Source organism: Empidonax traillii, unplaced genomic scaffold, assembly GCF_003031625.1.
Source record: "Empidonax traillii isolate 1590-97213 ecotype Southwest subspecies unplaced genomic scaffold, ASM303162v1 scaffold308:size980311, whole genome shotgun sequence".
In the NCBI taxonomy this organism is placed as follows: domain Eukaryota; kingdom Metazoa; phylum Chordata; class Aves; order Passeriformes; family Tyrannidae; genus Empidonax; species Empidonax traillii.
In genome coordinates, this window is record NW_020955501.1 from 373,984 (window position 1) to 394,756 (window position 20,773).

General features: G+C 41.9%; 1 protein-coding gene across 15 annotated transcripts in view; it reads left to right on the top strand.

Annotated features, from left to right (window-relative positions):
- RIMBP2 (RIMS binding protein 2) overlaps positions 1 to 20,773 on the top strand; it is an 88,633-nt gene that overhangs the window by 52,854 nt on the left and 15,006 nt on the right. For 11 of the 15 annotated variants that reach the window (XM_027891034.1, XM_027891027.1, XM_027891019.1 and 8 more), the window contains 9 exons: positions 3,782 to 3,933; positions 6,203 to 6,279; positions 6,905 to 7,014; positions 7,431 to 8,240; positions 11,987 to 12,138; positions 12,421 to 12,876; positions 14,496 to 14,642; positions 15,933 to 16,097; positions 18,494 to 19,213. In XM_027891034.1, coding sequence (XP_027746835.1) covers positions 3,782 to 3,933; positions 6,203 to 6,279; positions 6,905 to 7,014; positions 7,431 to 8,240; positions 11,987 to 12,138; positions 12,421 to 12,876; positions 14,496 to 14,642; positions 15,933 to 16,097; positions 18,494 to 19,213 — 2,789 coding nt within the window. The remainder of the gene's footprint in view (positions 1 to 3,781; positions 3,934 to 6,202; positions 6,280 to 6,904; positions 7,015 to 7,430; positions 8,241 to 11,986; positions 12,139 to 12,420; positions 12,877 to 14,495; positions 14,643 to 15,932; positions 16,098 to 18,493; positions 19,214 to 20,773) is intronic. The other 4 variants (XM_027891030.1, XM_027891031.1, XM_027891032.1 and 1 more) reach the window with 1 other exon arrangement.

Consider the following 20,773-nt stretch of genomic DNA (forward strand, 5'->3'; position numbering starts at 1 on the left):
CTGCTACAGATGAGCAGTGATTTTCAGTGAAGGGTGCTAAATTCGATGTGAAACCAAGTCAGAAGGAACCAAGGTGACACCCTTCTTTCATTTCAGCTCAGTAACTCTGTATTTTTCTATGCCTTGGGTTCTTGAGCACAAAATTGGAGCTGTTGGCAGCCCTGACCACTGTGGTGCATGTTAATTCACAGGCTTTTCTGGAGCTGCAAGTTGTACCTAAGTGGATATCCAAGTGCAGTAAATGGAGAACTCTGAAGGCATTTCCTGATAGCCATGAGAATTTAGCAGAAATTTCCTTAATACCAGCAACATTAGCTCTTCATGTCTCTAAGGACAGGGTTTTCAAAGCAACAATTAATTTTAAAGAAAAGGTAATTAGGTGTTGAGATGTCCTTCAGGCAGCTGGTGAAGGTCCAGCCTGTATCACTGCAACTGATTTAAGCAGACCCCCATCCTCAAATGAAAATCACCTAAATTTTAAAGGTGCTCAATCAGACTCTCCAAACTAATAAAATACCAGTGGAAAAACCTTTTTTAAAAACCTTCAAAACACACCAAACAGAAATATTCCATGTAATCCTTGAGTAAAGGCACAGCAAACACGGCCAGGTCTGTACTGAAGGCATTTTAAAGACTGTAAATCTTTTGCCATAACCTTTTGATTTTTCTGTGACTTAAGAATTGAGGGCCTGCAGCACTAGTGAATAAACATCAGAAATCCTTGGGCAACATTCATTCTCAGTATGAATGCACTGATAACAATAAAGTGATGTTTGAGCAAGTGGGCAGGATTTCTAATTATTGAAATCAGCCCCTCCGCAATAATGATGGTAATGTACAGCAAGTTCTTCAAACCAGAAGTGTAATTATTTTTATTATGTGTGAGGAAGAAAGAACACAAGAGGGAACGCAGGGACAGCTTTCAGAGCAAAGCAAATGACGGAAATGAGATCAGTTTATGACCAGCTGCTTTGCCTTAATTGGTGATGTTTGAATGTATCAGGAAATGAAATAAACCTAGCCAGAATGGATTAGAGCATAAAAAGTTCACTTTAAACATGTAATCGTGTCACAATCAGACACAGAAACCTTAAGATTTATTATTCATCAGATAAGAGGCTCGTTTAAATGGTCTGCCTAGGTAATTTAGGTAGTCCATATGGAAGCAGCAATTGCAATAAACAAAGCGGAGAGTCTAATTGTAATGCAAGTATGGGCAGCTTTAATTCTCCTGAAACATTTAAATTAGGTCCAGTGATCTTCTTTTTCCCTTGAAAGGGTGTTCTTCAGATTTCCTAAGCAGATATTTGCCAGGCAAGGGAAAATAAAGGCCATTTTGAGCATATGTGGATTTCAGGAAGACTTTATGGACAAAAAACCCGTGGCTTTATAAGGTTCTTTTCTAGTATTTAGAGGGAAAAAAGAGGCATTTCTAGATGCTGATGCATTTTCTTATGAGCTGACATCTTGTATTTTCAAATGAAAGGAAAGGTGTTTCCTTTGGGGTTTGTTTTGCTTAGTTTGCAGTTAACAAAATTTAAAACAGTCTGTAGGTCTCACTCCTCCACATTCAGTTGCCCAAGCCCAGGGACATCATGCAGCCTTTTTTTCTGTGTATCCTGCATTCACAATCTGCAGGAATAACCCTCCTCTGTAGAAATGATCAGGAGATGACAGAGATTCAGGAGGTTTCAGGAGGAATGTGCTCCTGTGCGCTGTGGATCCCAGTTTTGGGTTTTTTTGCAAAGGCATTACTTGATGATGCTTGTGTTTATTTTAAATCCAACTGTGGCTCTACATACATAGAATCAGCATGAATTTGCATATATTATTTAAGTGTCTCATGACCTTTTAAAGAGGCTCCTCTCCAGAATACACAGGAACTAACTGCTAAAGTTATATGATAAGGCTCACATGAAAATCAGTTCTTTCCAGTTTATTGCAGATATTAGAAGACCTTGAAAATGCAATAATTTTTAAACTGCTTTAAGAAATAATAACACAGATCTTCCAGTGTCCTGATTCTCCTGGAGTTCTTGTAATGCCTGTTTTATCCTATTTATCCTCTATGTATTCAAAGCAAGGGCTAGATTGTCCTAGAATTCTTTCTCCACATTTGGTATGTTGTGCAACTAATTTAAAAAACAAAGCCTGAAGAATCCAGGAGGTATGAGACCAAACAGCAGTTTCCTTTGAATGAATAATCACAGTTGGCCCAATTATTTATAGGCTTGGCGCTGACAGGCCGATATGGCAAGAACATTAACAGCAAACAGAAGGAGCTAAATTGGCTAAAGGTTTCTGAACAGGGATGACTTTTTTGTTATATATGTGAGAAAGGTTCCAAGAATAAAAAATGTGCCCTTTTCCAGCCTGGGGATTGCTGTAAGCGGGGCTGGGTGTAATTAATCTTTTGTGTGGTGAGTTGTACATTACCCTGCTGTCAATGGGCTTAAGCTGTCCTGCTGTAAATTACAGCGATGCAGAGAAAATTAATCATAATGGACTACTGAGAACACCAGAAAAACCCTCTGATGATATTCTTGGAGCTTATTCTCCTCTGCAGTTTGAATAAAGAGGCTCCACTGATTGCTGGTGACGTGGTCTGGGAAGCTGCAATTCGGTAGCAAAGCATTGCTGTCCAGACTTCTGGCAAAGCAGGAGAGGAACTGCTGAACCTACACATATTCAGGGGCTGAAAAAATTAGAGCACAGGCTCATTATGGTAATGGAAAGGAGAATTCACTCTGCATATCCGAATGTGTCAGCAAGGACTGTACCTTGCTTTAACTCCTGCTCGTGCTGCAGGTATAACTTAAGCTCAGTTTACAATTTCCTGCTGTCCTGTGGTTTGGGGACTAAATTAACAGTAAAAGGGAAAAAATGTGGAAGCATTTTATGTAACACTTTATTAGTCTGTCTTGCAACCTTGATGACGTTGTTCTTTTTAATTGTCTCCCCTCACCTCTAGGCCTGATTTTCACCTGAGTCAGTGGTAGATGAGAGTGATCAGCCTCTTGCAAGGCTGCCTCCTTGGGTTATTCAGTGTGCAGTATACGCTACCCTTTTATGTTTTTTTAAAAACTGTTTTTAAAAGCACAACAGAAATATTCCTGAAGGATTTCTGAAGATTTTTCCTTTTTCACAGCCCAAGTCTTCCATTTTTTAGAAACTGGAGAGATGGAACTGTGATCAAATTGCTTGTTTTAGTGCTGGTGTTAAAGAGGAACTCTCACAAAGTGTGAAGCAGGTGCTCTTGGCACTTACTGCTTGACAAGAGTCAAACCACTTCATTTCAAAATGAATATCCTGCCAATTAAATCATTAGCATTTCAGTCACTGTCTTAGAAGACAAACATATGATTCAGTTCTACTTTCCTGTATATGACAGAGTCCCCAAAAGAATTAAAGATTCTAACAGCAGCTTGTTGGTGCTGGGTATGTTCCACAGCATGCCAGATAACTTCTCCATGCATATGACAGCGCTCAGAATGAAGGTGGACTTTTTTTTCAATAAGGAAAAATGTACCTTTGACCTTTTTGGAGTTAAAATACCTTCTACATTATGTTTTGTTGCATATTTGCTGTGATTTATGTGATTTACAAAGAGGCTGGGAACCATGTAGGCAGAGCTGTTTGTGTTCTGCAGTCTACCTACTGTAGTCTTTTTCTGGAAGGATTTTTAACAGGAGAAGGAAATAACTCACTGCTGCTGATCAATTGGCAGTGTTTCTGCTGGAGGGTAATTCCTTGTTCTCGTGTGTATTTTATTCACTGCCAGTTCATGAAAGCCCTTCTGGAAGTCGCTGTGTGATTTCAGAGTTTATACGACCCCTCCAAATATCTGGAGACAAACCAGAACAACTGTCTGTCAAACCTACATTCCTGTCCAAGTCAAGATCTGGTACCCCAAGATGCAGATTTGATTCAGACGTGAGTCTTTTTAAATTTCTTACTGAGAATGTGTGTTAGAGGGGGCCAAGACTCCTCTGCTCCAGGGGGCTGAGGCAGGTTGATCCACCTGCTTTTGGAAAGTCAAGACATGAATGTTCTCATTTTCTGAGACAGCTTGAGAACACCATCAGTGGGAATGGGACTGATATTTTCAAAGAAGGACTGATATCCTGGTTGCACAGCATAAAAAAAATAGGTGTGTGAGCACCTCGAGCTTCCCTGAAAGCCTCAGCCTTCAGTGATGCAGGCAGAGCGTGTCACTGCCTCTGTGCAGGAGGTGGAAATCAGCACTTCTGTGCCTGGGTTGGTGCAGGTCTGTGTTCTGCAGGTTTATCAGTGGGTTTTATTCTGTCTAACTAAAGGTGTAACTTTGATCCAGCCTGGGCAAATGGAAGAGAGGAGGATTCTGGAGGATTCTGGTAGAAATCTGCTGGGAAGCTCAGAAGAGCTTTTCAAAGCTGCCATAGCAAGATTTTTTGTTAATATTTAGGAGAAATGTTATATATGAAAAAAGGCATAGGACAAATTTTGAAAACTTTAGAGAAGGGTATAATTTTCTATTAAATACTAAAAGGTCTGTTTTGTGTGGGCAGATACCCATGAGGAAATAATCTTTAGATTTTACCCCTCCCTTTGCAGTCTGGAATCCCTTCCTTAATCTTTACAGGAGTAAATAAATTGCAACTGTGTGCATATTTTCTATCTATGTTACATAAATTCATTGCTATTGAACCTGTGGAAGTTGACAGAAACAAAGTGTTTCTAAATGGATCACAAGGCTGAGTACTGTGTAGGATATTCAACAAAATATTAGATTCTTGTACAGGAGGAATTCCATGGGCATATCCGAAGATTATCCACAAGAAATATTTGTGTATATTTGTGTAGCAGCATTACTGAAAAGTGGAAACATTCACTGCTTTTAGAAGAGGCCACAGGAAAAATAGTCAAGGCAGAAAAAAGCAGCTTAGCAAGGAGACTTAGGGAAGCAGAACTAACAGCAAGGAACAGAAAAAGCACACGTCAAATTTAATTCCCTTTTTCTATTATTTTTGAGTTATCTCTCACTGAGAATGTCAAGCCCTCTTTTGGAGAATTGTACGTTTTGTGCCTTCTGGAGTGTAATTATGTGATCCACACTTACATTATGCAAGCTCACAGAAATTAAGCTCCATTCCTTTTCAGAGATATCCAGACCTAAGGGAGAGGGTATGAATACAATCTGAAAATGGAGCAATAGTGCTGGGAAGTCTGAAATAAATAAATAAATAAATAAATAAATAAATAAATAAATAAATAAATAAATAAATAAATAAATAGTGATACTCTGCAAAAAAATATATTTGAAACTGCCCTGGTTGTCACAAAAGCTTCTAGAATAGTCATCCTTGGTTGAGTTGTGCTCCATATAAAGGTGCCAGGGTGATATCCCTTGCAAATGTGCATACATCCCCAAATTCTACACAGGGGAAAATGCCTGTTCTGTGACTATTACTGTGCTCCTCACTGGGGTCAGGTGTTGGCAGAATAGTGTGTGCTGTGCTAACCCACCTCTTGAGTGTTAATTCAGAGGAAAAGTGACTTAACTCAGTATTTTTCTGATGTGCTATTGGCAGGGACCGGTGTAGAGGTGAAAGTTGCAGTTCAGTGTTCACTCTGGTTAGATGGTAAAATATCAGTCAATTTTCAGACAGTTTATGTTATTTGATCCCACTGTTTACCTGGCATTTCTACTTTAATTAAAGTTCTCTCAAGCACAGGGTAAAAGTTGTTTATTTTTTTCTGAAATGGCTCACAGCATACTGTAAAATAAGTGGAAGGACGTTTGTCTCTCACTTTAAAAACTCTGCTAGGCTCAAAGCATAAGAGAAAGAATTACTGTTTTAGCAGTGAGATACCTGGTGCAGAGCTAAAACAGGCAGAGTCTGTGTTGCTTCAGCACCACAATTTAATGTCTGGGTTTTGTAGACCAGATTTGTAATGGAATAAATGTGTGGCTTTGCAGATTTGAGTTAAATATGATGGTAAATTCCTAGCTCTAAACTCAGCATTTGTCTTAAGTGCTTAGTCACTGCTATCAATATTAAATTAACCAGTTGTATTTCATGTTGGAATTTAATTATTGTTTCTTCTCAGTGTTGCATGTTCACTATCTGATTTATATCACCTGTCAGGAAAACTGTTCATGCAGCTCTTTGTAATAACATTATCTTTTTTTTTTTTTCTTTTCTTTTTCCCCCCTCTACAGATGGATAATGATCAGAATTCCAATACCTCAAAGCAGAGATATTCTGGGAAAGTCCATCTTTGCATTGCCCGTTATAGGTAACCCCCCATCTCATTACATGTGGAATACACAGTTGTGATATTCAGCATTAGGTTTTCCCTCACTTTATTCACACACTGAATCATTACATAGAATCAATGTTATGGATAACAGACCCCTTTGCTGTTTGCACTGACTGCAAAATGGTGCCATGTTCACGTGCTTGAATTGTCAGAAGGAGCTGAACATGACACGACTCTTTTACCCACCAGTATATATTGCAGTGTCTAAATGACACGAAATTGGTACCTCCTACTTTACAGAGGATGTCTCAGTCTACCCTTATAAATTCCTTTCTCCAGCAGGAAAAGATTTAAAAGCCCTTCGCATCTTTGCTTTGAACTTTAAAATTTCAGATATAAAGAACCGTCATGATAAAAATTTCGGGGACTAACAGTTTCTTTCAGGATGGATATGGATTTAAATACTTTATAAGTAATTTTTGTCTCTCAGTAGCTTCCTTATCTGAAACTCACTGGTTCTGTCTTTTTTTTTTTTTTTTACCTTGTCTTTGTAGAAGTTAATAAACTTGTGTAAAAGACACATAAAAGACACATAAAAGTTAATAAACTTGTGTAAAAGACACATTCCCCTGATCAGCCTTGCCCCCTGTACTCCCTGCAGTTACAACCCTTTCGATGGACCAAACGAAAATCCAGAGGCAGAGCTCCCTCTTACGGCAGGAAAGTACCTGTACGTATACGGAGATATGGATGAAGATGGCTTCTATGAAGGTATATTTTTATTTTTCAGCCTGTGAATTCATGCTAATTCATGCAGATTGAAATCAGTCCGTCTGTCAAACGCGCTCCAAATCCTTCCCTTCGTCTACCGCTAAATCAGGTGCTAAAATTACCCTTATCATCGCTCTGTTAATTAACAGAGTTTCTGCACCAGCAAAGCCGCTCCTTGCAGGCAAAGCTAATTATAAGGTATTTTATGGTGTCAGCTTTTCCTACTGGCAAGATGAAAGTTGACAGGAAGGCTTGCTGGCAGTCCTGGTGTTTCCCTTTACGTTCTCGAGCTGTGGATGTTGTTTACGTACGGTTTGCGCTCCTGCCTTCCTCCTTGCCTTGTCCACTCTCAAGGTGCTGACATGAAGGAGGTGTTCTCCTCCAAGGATTTTAATGGCATTGCTCTTTCTCGCCAGGAGAACTTCTGGATGGACAAAGAGGACTAGTCCCTTCAAATTTTGTGGATTTTGTTCAAGACAACGAGACCCGGTTATCGAGCACATTGAGCAGCGAGCAAGATCAGAATTTTATCAACCACTCGGGTCCCACTTTGGAAGGAGATCTCTTGGAGATAAGTCCACCAAGCCACATAGACTCCGGTGTGATCAGCAACGGCGCGGGGACTCTGGACGTGAACATTGACGAAATTGGAGAAGACATTGTGCCTTATCCTAGAAAAATCACCCTTATTAAACAACTAGCCAAAAGTGTCATTGTGGGCTGGGAGCCACCGGTAGTGCCACCCGGCTGGGGGACCATCAGCAGCTACAACGTTCTGGTCGACAAGGAGATCCGGATGAACGTCGCCTTGGGGAGCAGAACCAAAGCTCTCATAGAGAAGCTCAACATCTCTGCCTGCACATACAGAATATCCATCCAGAGCATCACCAACAAGGGGAACTCCGACGAGCTGCAGTGCACCCTGTTGGTTGGGAAGGATGTCATAGTGGCCCCCTCTAATCTGAAAGTGGACAATATAACCCAGATTTCCGCGGAGCTGTCCTGGCTCCCTACAAACAGTAATTACAGTCATGTCATCTTCCTTAACGAAGAAGAGTTTGACATTGTCAAGGCTGCTAGCTACAAGTACCATTTTTTTAATTTGAAGCCCAATATGGCCTACAAGGTGAAGGTCATGGCCAAGCCCCATCAGATGCCCTGGCAGCTTCCCTTGGAGCAACGAGAAAAAAAGGAAGCCTTTGTGGAATTTTCTACCTTGCCAGCAGGTTTGATATTTTTCTGCCCTACCCCAAAACTCTCCAGTTAAGTTTCGCTGAAAATACTAGATAAAACAACTTAACCTTTGGCTTTTTGCTCTAATCCCTGTCACTTTCTTAAGCAGACTGGGGATTATTAGATTGCTTTATGCTATTTGAAATTAATTCCTCTCCTGCATTATTGTCTTCTTTGTTCCTGCGTTCCAGATGCATTTTTGGGAGATAAACTCCAGATAACACACTAAGTGTTTTATCAGATTAATCTCCATTTGTATTTCATTTGTCCAGTTATCATATCTCTGGAAGTAATTAATTTTCATTGGTGTGAACAATGCTGGGAGAAAAAAACCAGTTTTTACTTCTGACATGTTATTTTTTTTGTTATTTGTGTGTCTTCAAGCACTTTTTACAGACATTTTCTCTCATGAAAAACAAGACAAACCTCTTAGAGGACCACAGAGTCATTTAGGGGATGTAAATGCATTTTGGTTGTGAAGTTGTAATCACGCTGTACAAACTGAATCTGTAAAGTCAACAAATCTATTTTGATTTGGAAAGTCTGAGGGTTTTTTTCCCACCTGGCTTTTACATTAGGAATGGTGATAAGTGTTGTCAGTCATTTATTTCCCGGTGTTTAAAGAACATTGAAATTGAAAACTAGAGCAGAAAGAATGTAGTGAATTAAAGGATAATCTCATGATTTGGGGGTATATGGCAAAATACCTGAAAAAAATTGAAGGTGTGTCCTTGTGTAGATTCACCTACCCAAGGTCACCTAATCAAGGAGGAAACTCCTTACACATTCAGTGTTTCAGATCCCTGAGTCCCCCTCTGGAGAAGGGACAGACAGGTACAAGTGGCTCCTGGCGAGTGGGATGTCAGCAGCATGTACTGAGCTGTGGTTACTTCACTCCCTGCTGGGATTTGATTCCAGCAAAGGAGCAGGAATTAATTCCGGTCTCTTCCTTGGCGTGTGTGACTTTAATGTGAGGAGACAGGCAGGACAGCCATGCTGGCTGAGCAGAGAGGGACTTAAGCTCCTGTGTCTCCTCTTCGTGATGCTGTTGATTTATAGTTTCAGTAAGAATGTCCTCAGCTCACACATTCACTCTTTTGTCTGGAATCACAGCCGTGAGGTAAGTGGTGGTGGTGCTGTTGTAGAACATGCTGGGAAGGGTGGGCATTTCCAGCTTGGGATGTGTTCTGGGGGAGCTGGGATGCACTGCCTGGATGGTGGCTTGAACTTGTTAGATTTCTCAACTTCTTCACTGTTTGGGAAAGGCCTTTTTTGTGAGTTTTTTTTCCAGGCCAAACACTGAATGTGCTGTATCTCCCTCTAGTTGCTGGAATATGCTAAGCACTGCCTGAGCTCTTCTTCATTGCACAGAGAGCATTTTTACCGAAGCACGTCAACTTTTCACTGTTTTACAGCAAAATGAAATAGCAACTGTTGAAGTGATTAGGGGCTTATGCCTGTATTTCAGAAGTTATTGGAACAAAGGGAAAGGATCCCATGAAATCAGTCAGGGATGGGAGTTACCATCACAGTGTGGCATGGGTTTGTCTTGAAAATATTGCTGGCTTTGAGTAATTACATCTTTCTTCTTTCAAACCACAGTTAAAAGAAAGATATTAAGTGACTAATGCTGTTTTTTTTCTCAGACTGGATTATTTTTTTTCCTCCTTAAATACCTTCAGTGCTCATTTTATTTTATTTAAAGCTGAGAAGCTCTGACCTTTACTAATGGGTTGGGTGATATCCTTACAGAGAAGGATATCATCAGCCACTTATCCCAAAAAAGGAACGGGGATCAGGGAATATTTTAATATTTTCACACTGTATCAAAATCAGGGTTTTTTGGGGAGTACATTAAGCAGAAATGACCTTGAGGTAACCGCTCCCATTTCAAAGCTAGAAAAGTGCAGGACAATTAGGGGTCACATTTTCATTTTTCTCTTTGAATAAATATATCATGTTTTGCATGATTTATACTGAAAACACATTGCTTCCTGTCAGGCCAAAGCTGAGTGACAGCTGACCAATTGATTCATCAAAGCATTGAATTTTGATTTTCTTGATTCATCAAAGCATTGGAATTGCTTAAATTAAAATGGAAGTAGTTTCTCTCTTGGACACTCAGATCCAAAAATAGAAATAAGTTCAGGATCAGGACCCATGGGACAGTTACTGGTTTTGTGCTAATTTATGTAAAAAACCCCATGAGGGCCAAACAAACATTTGTGTTGATGGCCAAGACCATCACAAGCCATCAAGAATAATTTCCCATTTAATGATGGGGGAAAGCAGAAACCGTGCTAAGCCTTGGGCATCACACTTTGTTAAACCTGTCCCTGCCACAGCCTCTGAAGGTCGAGACATATTCCCTGGGGATTGTTTGGTTGTGGGAGAATGGAAAGAAGGTGACTTCTGCTGCAGGAGCAGATTAATGTCATTGTCATTGACAGGATACTGGGTTAGATCAGATGCATTCTTTCATGTAAGCTCAGCAGCTCTGCTGGATTGGGAATGCTGGCTGTCAATAAAATAGGGCGGTTAAGAAGGCTGGAATTCAATCCCAGACCAAAATCTGTCTTGGCCAAAAATAGCATTAGGTCAATTTACATACTTTGGACTTGCAAGTTAAAAATACATGGTAGATGCAAGGGATGGTATAAGCAAAAATTTCCTGTTGTGCCTGTGCTGTCCTGAACATGACCATGATTTATTTCCGTGCCCTCTGGAGAAAAAAATTCAGTGACAGCAAACTAGTGAAATGCACTGGCAATTTGCCAGCAAACTGGCTGAGACCTGTGTGGTATTTACACTTGTGTCATCTACACAGTTGAGACATTTGTGGCCTTTTTGGTAGATGAACAGGAACTGGTTGTGATTAGTTCACCGGGAAAAGCAAACTCAAGGTTTGTATTCTCCTGGCTGTTCTGCAGGGATTGCTGAACCCTCCTTCTGAGATGTTTTAATATGAGACATTTCTCAGGGTTTGGCTCTTAAGTTAGCACAACAGGATGCTTGAAAAATTTATGAACTAATAATCTCTATGGTATTTTTACTTTGCCTTTCTGGCCACAGTAGAACTATTTTTAGTAGGTCAATGTCTTTTAATTAAGGATGTATTTGGTGTGCTATTACACTAACATACTGTAAGTGCCTTAAGAGGTTACTGGATGCATTTTTTTCTTCAGTGCAGAGGAAAGACAGTGAGACCAGTTGTCCTTTAACCAGCCTGCTGCTGGTGGGAAATGCTGATGTTCCAGCTTGCAGTTGACATTGCGCTGTGCTTCTGGACCTTAAACTGTCACTTGGAGCCCCTGATGGTCCAGAGAGGCAGAATTTGAAAGTGATTTCTGAGTGTGTAGTGTGCATTCAGTGCAGACATGTATCCCAAGAAGTCATTTGCTGTCCCTCGCAGCAGTTTTCCACTAACAGTGCCAATCCTGGGCCTTTTCTGTTTTTCTGTTAACACGTCCTGCATTCAGACTATCAGTTATGCAGCCTGGAGGGTTAAAAACAGATCCAGAGCAAGGTGCAAGTACAGACCATCTTGCAAAGGAACACAGTTCAGTTAGTGGCTGTAAGGTGGGAGTCAGATCCTGCTCCGTGACCTGCTGAGCCCGTACTTCTGGTTTCACGTAACAACTGCAACAGGGATATCTTGGCTTCTTAAAAAAAAATTTTTTAAAAAAATGCTTTGAGATCTGTAGTTTCCAGCAACAGCGACTTCTCCCATCTTCCTCAGGTCCTCCAGCTCCACCTCAAGATGTCGTTGTCCGGGCTGGGTCCACGCCAGGGACCATCCAGGTGTCCTGGAAGCCCCCGACTCTGACGGCCACGGGGACGTCCCACGGCGCCAATGTCACAGGTTACGGTGTTTATGCGAGAGGGCAACGGGTGAGTTCTCCTCCCAGCACTGCAGACACCACCTTTAGGGGATTTCCAACCCACAGGTAAAGGCAGCAAGATGTGACAGCTCCTTGGGTGCCTGCAGGGGGTTCTCAGCTTTCTGTAGACCCCGTTCTTTTGTTTGTGCACAACTGGCTCGTGAGCCCCCTTTCTGGAGACACTTGGCAATAGTTCACTCCAGGTTAAGGCTTTGAAGGTTGTCCTTTAGCGGGGCTGAGGGGAGGGAGGCAGGTGTTTTCGTGCTCCTAAGTTGTTTGTTTGCGCTCTCAGGTGGCAGAGGTGATCTTCCCAACAGCAGAGAACACGCCGGTGGAGCTGCTGAGACTAAGGAGTTTGGAAGCGAGGGAAGTCACTGTTCGAACGCTCTCTGCACAAGGGGAATCAGTGGACTCTTCTGTTGCTGCCATTCCACCCGACCTCCTGGTGCCTCCAACCCCTCACCCCAGAACTGCTCCCAAATCTAAGCCATTAGCAAGTGCCGGAGCCCCAGAAACCAAAGAAGAACATTTAGGCCCACATTTAAAAAGGGATGAGTCGTGGGAGCAGACTCGTTCGGCATCCCCTGTCCATGGGCACACACTTGAGCCCCCCAACTTCCACGGCCACGGGAGGAGGTCTCCATCCCCCAACCGGATCCTCCCTCAGCCCCAAGGCACACCCATCCCCAACACCGTCGCCAAGGCCATGGCAAGAGAAGCTGCACAAAGGGTCGCAGAGAGCAATAGGGTAAAGGCGGACTTCTTTCTCAAGGCTTTTTTGGGGGGCTGGTGTTACTGATTGTGGCACGCAGATTTTTTTCATCACGTGCTTTAGGGAGCAGATAATTCGCTCCTGAGCTCTGAGGGTCCCTGGTTTGAGGTGAAGCAGCGTGTTGGAGTTCTGGGCATGTAAAGCACTGTTATGTCTGCCGTGGATCCACAGGCACTTTGACGTGTTTGCCCTTCTCAGTGCTGCATTTGCACAGATATTCACCACTGCTTTTCAGTGCAGCTCCTCCTCTAGCTGCTAACAGCATCACTGCCCAAAGGGCACTGCCTGGTTTGGACACCACTGTGACCCATGGCTGCTGCAGTGACTCAGACGTTTGCTGGTTAATTTAAATCCCATATTTGAGGCTCAAGGGTCGGTACAGCTGATGTCTATGCATCCTGACAACATGCTCTGGTTTTTCTACCCAAGTATGCGATATTTAAATACTCCCAGTGCCCTGGGCAGTTACTTTCTCATCACAAGCTGCTCACAACTGTCTGTTACTTTTTGCAAGCTGTGGTGCCACTTATTTCATACACCCTCATCTGGTCCTTCATCTGGCAGTCATCACTTATGTCCAGTTTTTGGTCTCCCATCGTATCTCCAAAATAGCTCCATTAATTTTGACAGCTCACACATGTCTTAACAGCCCCAGCTTATTGACTGTCCCTGTTTTGAGCCAGTGGGTGAACTGAGCCAGCTTTTGAGAACCTGAATAATTCTGGATCACTAAGGTCTGATAAACACATATATATGTATGTGTATGTCTCTTCCTTTTGTTTATAAATAAAGAAAATGGGAATAAATGTAGTAGAGGGAGAAAATTTGTTTCTTGGGCTCTCTGAGGTGAAAGTGTTTTAAGAACCACATAGGGAAAGACAACAGAAACACTTTTTCTAGTTTGGAAAATGCTGACATAACAAATACTCTGAACCGTGTTTAATTACAATAATTTAAGTGATGCTTGAAATGTTTAATTCAGGAATATGGACAGAAGTTTACAGATTAATTCATTCTAAATTAAATCAAATTCCGCCAGTGATACTTGTCAAGTTTAGTCCCCTGTAGTAGAAATTCTTCCCCTGTGGTAAGCTGCTGCAGGAACTGTGTGCCTTCTCTCTGCCCTCACCCAGCCTGGTAGATGGCTGAGGGTTATTGTCAGGAGAGTAAGCAGCAGGAATGAGTAACTGAGGCCAGGAGTCACCTCAGAGCAGAGGAAGAGCCCAGAGTCTCATTCTGAATCTTTTGTCTGTGCTGAGGTCACCCCTGACTCTCTGCCAAGGGGAAATCAGTGTCTTTTTTAGCAGCCTCTGACTGTAGAATACTGAGAATTTTGACACAAGTGGTACAGGGAAGAAAGCAGATGAGTTGATGATCACAGAGAGTCATGTAATTGGTTATGAGCCACAGTAATATGATAAGCAAAAAAAAATTCTTGAACGCTCCTTAAAGGTTCCAGTCAGGGGAAACCAACACTGATTTAACCCTGAGGACATTTAAATGGAGTGTGCTTGAGTTCTTATATTTGCCATTTCTTCCCCTGGTGGCAGGATGGAGTCTGCTTCACAATTTTCCATTTCTTGTTGCCTTGCTAGATGGAGAGGAGGAGCGTGTTCAGCGACAGGAGCAGTGCCCAGTACGCCAACTCTGATGAGGAGGAGGATGGCTATGATTCCCCCCATGTCAAAAGAAGGGGAGCTTCAGTGGATGATTTCCTAAAAGGGTCAGAGCTTGGAAAGCAAGTAAGTAGCCTGGTTTTGTCGTTGTGTCAGGTGTTTGACATAAAACAAGCACTTCCTGAAGCTCAGCAGGCTGTCCAGGTCACCTCCTGATGGTTGTGGCTGTGTTGGTAAACTGTACAGACAGGCAGGAATTCCTGGGGAGGGAGATGTGTGTCCTGTTGCTGCAGCCTGACACTGCCTAATGGGAGCTGAATGCACCAGGCATCTCCAGACCATCAGCCCAAGCAGTGGGTTTGAGCACTGGAAACTGAAAAAAAATGAAGATGGAAAAGCTGAAATAGAAAATGTGACTGGACTGTCATGTTTGGGTTCTTGGTTTTTTTAGTGTGGTGTCACTGCTGCCTATGAAAACATGCTGTGGGAAAAGGGAATGTGGGAAGAATTTATGTGTTCCATAAAAACCACAACCTGTAATCTAATAATTACAGAAACCCAAAATCCTGTATACTTGGCATACTGTAAGGAATGGAAAGATGTTGCCAGAAGAATTTTGCACAACTGCACAGCTTTTAGTTTGATCCCACTGAAAACAAATGTAAAACAATTTTTTACATTACTGTCAAAAGAAATGTAAATTCTAGAGAGGAGATATTTTCTTGTGTCTTGGCATAGTCAAATAAGCTTTTTAGCCCAACATCTGACCTCCCACGTTGAAGGGTCCAAGCAACACCATTCCCTCTTGTGCCAGTTCTGAGATGTTCTGGAATTTTGGTTCTGTTTATTACAGATGTTCAAGTAGTTACAAATGTATGAACAGTGCCCCAAATTTCCAGTGTTATGGCCAGTCTATTCCTACGATGTTTAAGAGAATTAAAGCTTCAAACGTCATCAGCTACCTATATCATACCATGGTGGTAACACCCTGCAAGGATTAAATGCTGATCACTTTTAAGTTATAATGTGATGTAAGAAACAGCTGTGAAGAACAGATGATATGTGAATTATCCTAGGGCTTTTACAATTTGGGCAGCAAGTCCACTGATGCATGAAGGACCTCTTTAAATCAAGGGAATTTAATCAAGACTAAAACCAGATTCGGTACTGTGAGTGGAGATATCCTTTTTTGTATCACCTGGGATTAAGATTGGATGTGGACCATAAGTGGCCAAAACACACTTCACACAGGATGTCTCCAGCAGAGCAGAGCAGCAAGGCACGGGGTATCATTTGTACGTGGTCATCAGCGTGACATCCAAACGTGGGACACGCTCTGGTCCTCGGTGGTGTTATCCAGGGACTCTCAGCTCTACAGGCAGTAAAGATCCTTTTCTCTCTCACCTTGTGAACCAGCCTCACTATTGCCACGGGGAGGAGTACCACACAGAGAGCAGCAGGGGCTCGGACCTGTCTGACATCATGGAGGAAGATGAGGAAGAGCTGTACTCCGAAATGCAGCTGGAGGACGGGGGGAGGCGGCGGGTCAGTGTCACCTCACACAACGCGCTCAAGGTAAGTGTGGCTGCAGGGAATCTCCCCTCAAAGCACTTCTTGTGGTCAGTTATGGGTTTTGCAGACCATTAAAACTCACGCTGTCCTGTAGACCTAGAACTGGGCCGCTTCAATGCAGTTATTCCTTTTCTTTTTTTCGTTGTTGGATAGCTAACCTTCTAACTAATTGACTGTTTTCCTACATGTAGTTGTTGCAGTTGCAATGTCTGTTCTACACCTGGGGACCTCTTCCATGTCTATATGAGGATATGCTGCATGTGCTACCCAGAGAATGAGTTGTTTCTGAGCAAGGAGATGAATACCAAATTATGTACATATCAAAAAAAACAATGTGTGATTTTCATGTCTGAGTGATTTGTCCCCATTTCCAGTGCTAGTCCCATCTCTTCACAGGCTCTAAAGCATTCTTGTAAGAAAGGGAGTTGGATCAGCTTTGTTTGATCAATGCATTATCAGACATCCTTGTGCTCTGGTGGTTATTGAGTCATCACCAGAGGGATATAAAGAATCACCAGAGACAGTAGGAAATACCCATCAGAAATATTGCCTTAACACTACAAAAGAATATTCATCAAGAAAGACAACTTTATTTTAACAATGAAAGCATAAGTAGAATATTTAACCTACCCAATGCCAAATATATAGTTCCCCTATTATGTTTGTACATGTAAATTGTATTTGTGTTTTTCTGTGTGTAGTAACTACACAAATTGTGTTTTCTTAGAAAGCACAAACCCACAGGCCAACTTTTTTTTGAAAACGTTGTTTAACTAAAATCAATGCTATTTTCTCTTGCATACAAGCATTTTGACCATTCTTGTAACTGCTTTCATGTGCTATAAGGTCAGCCTTTTTATTCTATCTGGAATGAGACAGGTATTTTTTCAAAAGAAGAAATAATCAGAGTTTCCATTGTTCTGCTAACATAAAGGTTGAAAGTGAAATCCTTCTGCATGCTGCTTCTGTCCCTCTCCTCTGGGAAAAAGAGAATTATCTCTAGACTGTTCTTGTTCTTTATGCATCAGAAGGTACATTTACTTGTTGGTTTTGAATTAGTACTGCCAGTGCTGATATTTAGAAAGAAAGGGGCAGAACCTTCACTGGTGCAGTAAATAATTTTAGACTGTTAAGGTTTACAGGTGTGCTTCTCTTGATGCAGCAGTGAATCAAAACCATCAATGTTCATTCTGATTTTTTTTTCCCCACTTATATGGCAGCTTTTCTTGTTTCACAAGTGTGATACACATTTTAAAAAGGAATGAAAGTAGGTAAAATAGTCATAAGAAAGTTCCTAATGCCTGAAAGGGGGCAACATCCAAGACTCAGTTAAGTTTAACGTGCCCAGAGAGAGAGGTACTGTGAAATCTCCAGGATGATCCTGTCATTTATGGGTGCTGTTGTGCTCCCTGATCTGGGCATTAAGTACAAGGAGAGATGATCTCTGTGGGGTAGAATCAACAAAGCCTGTCAGTCCAAACCAGCACCTCCTGCATTGCATCCTCTTGTCTCTTCTCAGAGTCCAGCAAAGACACTCATAAGGATTCATCGGTCAGACCAACCTGTGTTTTGTGTAAATGGAACCAGAAAAATTACAAAAATATGTCTGTCACGTTCAGAATGCTTCTTTTACCCAGGCTGGGATAGTTTTTACCTGCTTCTGGTGCAAACAGAGACTCTTACTTACTTCTGCTAATTGGTTGATTTTCAAATATTGGCTTTGTCAAGCAGGTGCAAGATTATGATGAGAGATCTGATGGCGGTGCAGACCAAGCGACATCAGAGAGCTTCCTGCTTCTCAGGGGCCTTTCTGTGCAAGCCAAGCTTTAAAAATGGTGCAGCTTTTTTAGAATTTTAAAAAGGCAATTAGAACTCCCTTAATGATGTCTGCAGAATAGCTCTTCCCTGTCAGGAGATTTAACATATTTGCTGCTTACATAGGATGCTTTAACAGATGCAAAGCAAGAAAGCTTGCTAGAGCAGAATTGTCCTTCTCAGATATGGGTTCTGGTTAAAAAGAAAAATTAAATAGCAATTTGGCATGGTGCAAGGAATGTGTTTTAATGCCATTCTCATTCACCATGCTGGAACCTGTATGGCTTTTACTGCTTTGATTTTAAATGCATGAGTTTATTCTCGTTAAGAGCATCACTCAGTTGTTTGTACCGACCTCTCATGTTGTATCTGACACCCAGCAACTTCTTAATCACATCTTTATTTTTTCACAGATTCCCATTCAAAGCATGACGTCCTTTTCACTAAATAAGCTGCATGTCTTATGTTTGCCATTGCTCTAAAACTAATTCTGTCTTTATTTTTCTTTTCTTCTCCCTTTTCCCTCCCATTTTACTTTTGTCACACACTGTTTGTTCCCTGTCTGGTTTTTAACATTACATACTCTTAAGGATAAGACCACTGAAGCCACTTTTTTGGAACAGCCTGACTTTTCACAGCAGATACACCACAGTAAAAAGCTTTTCAGTATTCCAGAAGTAGCTGAAGAGGACGGGGAATACTCTGAACTGCTGTACAAGCAGGGTTTAGGTATGCCCTATAAAAAGAACCCCAGAATAGCTAGAGACTCTAGACCACCTAGGCCCTACAATCAAGACCAGCAGCACAACTTGTGGTACCCAGCCAAGCACAGGATCTCGGGCGCGGAGGATTTTGGCGCAGACGACAGAGGATGCAAATACAGCCGGTCCCTCTCCAGGAGCCCGGACAGCGGGCTGGACTGTGGCAGCGAAGAGGAGGAGTCTCGTTTCAGTTTCAGATCCACCTGTGACCCGGTCTGTGCCAACGTGGCCCCTCGCTGCTGCTCACAGGCCGCTCACTGCTCCTGCAGGAAGAGCTCGAGGCCGCTGCTGGCCCGCAGGAAAACCTTGACCAGGCAAAGCAGCATCGAGGAAGATTTCGGTGACCTGGGACCTTCCTTTGCAGAGCCCAGGAGCGAACAGGCCAAGCCCAGTTACGAGAGGAAGTATGACATTCAGAAATGTGGTAGGACAGATGATTTCTCTAACGAAGATGTTCAGGGAGGCTGGAAGACCGACTTTAAGCTGGCTGACTCTAGGGCAGCTGGGCCACTTGCAAAGCCATCCCACAGAGATGCAGAAGACTCTCTGGTGTGTGAAGTAAATCTTCCTTCTAACATCTGCTTGCCAAATCAGTCTGTTTTCTTTAGTTAACTAATTTTTATTCCTTTTTATTCTTTCTTTTTTTCCCCCTGAATTAATTTTTAGAGTCCGTCCTTTGGACCCATCTGCTACATTTCCCCCCCCCCTTTTTTTTTTCCTCCTCATTCATTTTTGTTTATTATTCTGCATTTTCCTTTATAGTCCTCTTTTGTGTCATGCTGAAATCAGATTAATTTGCTTTACAATGATTTTCCCACAAACCAAATTACAATAATGGCTGCTTTTATTAAAGGACAACTGAATCTAAATTTTAATTAAGGGTTAGCTGAACTATAATTTTTCCAAAAGATTGTTTTTCTTTATTTTGCCCATCTGAATGTTGCTTAAAAAAGAAAAAAAAAAAAAAAAAAAAAAAAAAAAAAAAAAAAAAAAAAAAAAAAAAAAAAAAAGAAAAAAAAAGGACAAAAAAAAAGCTTCATTCTAACTGGAAAAATATTTCATCAGCAATTTCTTTATTTTTTTTTTATTATTATTACTGTCAAGTAATTCATTTCATTGTGTTGTTTTTATTCATCCCATTCCCCAGAATTTTCAGGATATGCTCTTTATCATGGAACATCTCTGGACCAGAACCAAGATTCTCCCCCAGTGTGACAGTGACCCAGATTTCTGGAGTCACAGTTTCACCATATTTTCATTTGCTGCCTTGTATCTCTGCACTGTCACCACTTTGCCGTCCTTTTTAGACCATCTCTTCTTGCCTTTGAAGTTGCAGACTGCATCTCTGCGTGAGACTGCAGGCAGACAGCTTCTTCCAGAGGGAGAGGCCAGGGCCATTCCATATCTTTCAAGGATGCCTCTGCGTGATCTTGCCTATTTGCATTTCTGTCCATTAAATCTGTAGAAGAGTCTCCATGTGGGATAGATGCATCCATAGGCTTCCCTGCTCCCTAAAGACCAAAAAAAAAAAAGCAAGTTCTTTACCCTCCCAGCCTGCAACAGCCCAGAGTGGAAACCTCCATTCTAATGCACCTCATGTCAGAGTAGAGATCAGCTTGCCTGCTCTTCCAGCCTCAGCAGTTCATGCTGAAACGATCCTTGCAAATTCCTCCCGTCAAAATTGGTGACCAAGCCGTGTTAGTGTCGGTGGCTGCTCGATGATAAACTCTGGAGAGCATTAAAGTAGTGCCATTTGGTTAAACAGATAGCAGTGTTTTCTGCAAGGGTAGTGGACAGAGCCAGCTGTGACGTGGGAGGAAGTGTGTCTGCATTGTTGTCTACACCTTTCACTGACCTTTAAAAGGCTTTGGCAGCCGAAGGCCTCTCTAGAAACACAGTGTGCTCAAAGCCAGAAGGACCCACACTGGTTCCCATGCTGCAAACTGGAGGAAGCTCTAGAGCTGGACACAAGCAAGGCCTTTGCAGTGCAGTCCAATCTCCACAGCTCACAACTGCTTGTACTACTCTCCAGGAGGTTAAAGAGTCACCTTAGCAGCAACAACAAAGGCAAAAGAATATTTCAAAAATTATTCTTTTTCTTTTCTTTTT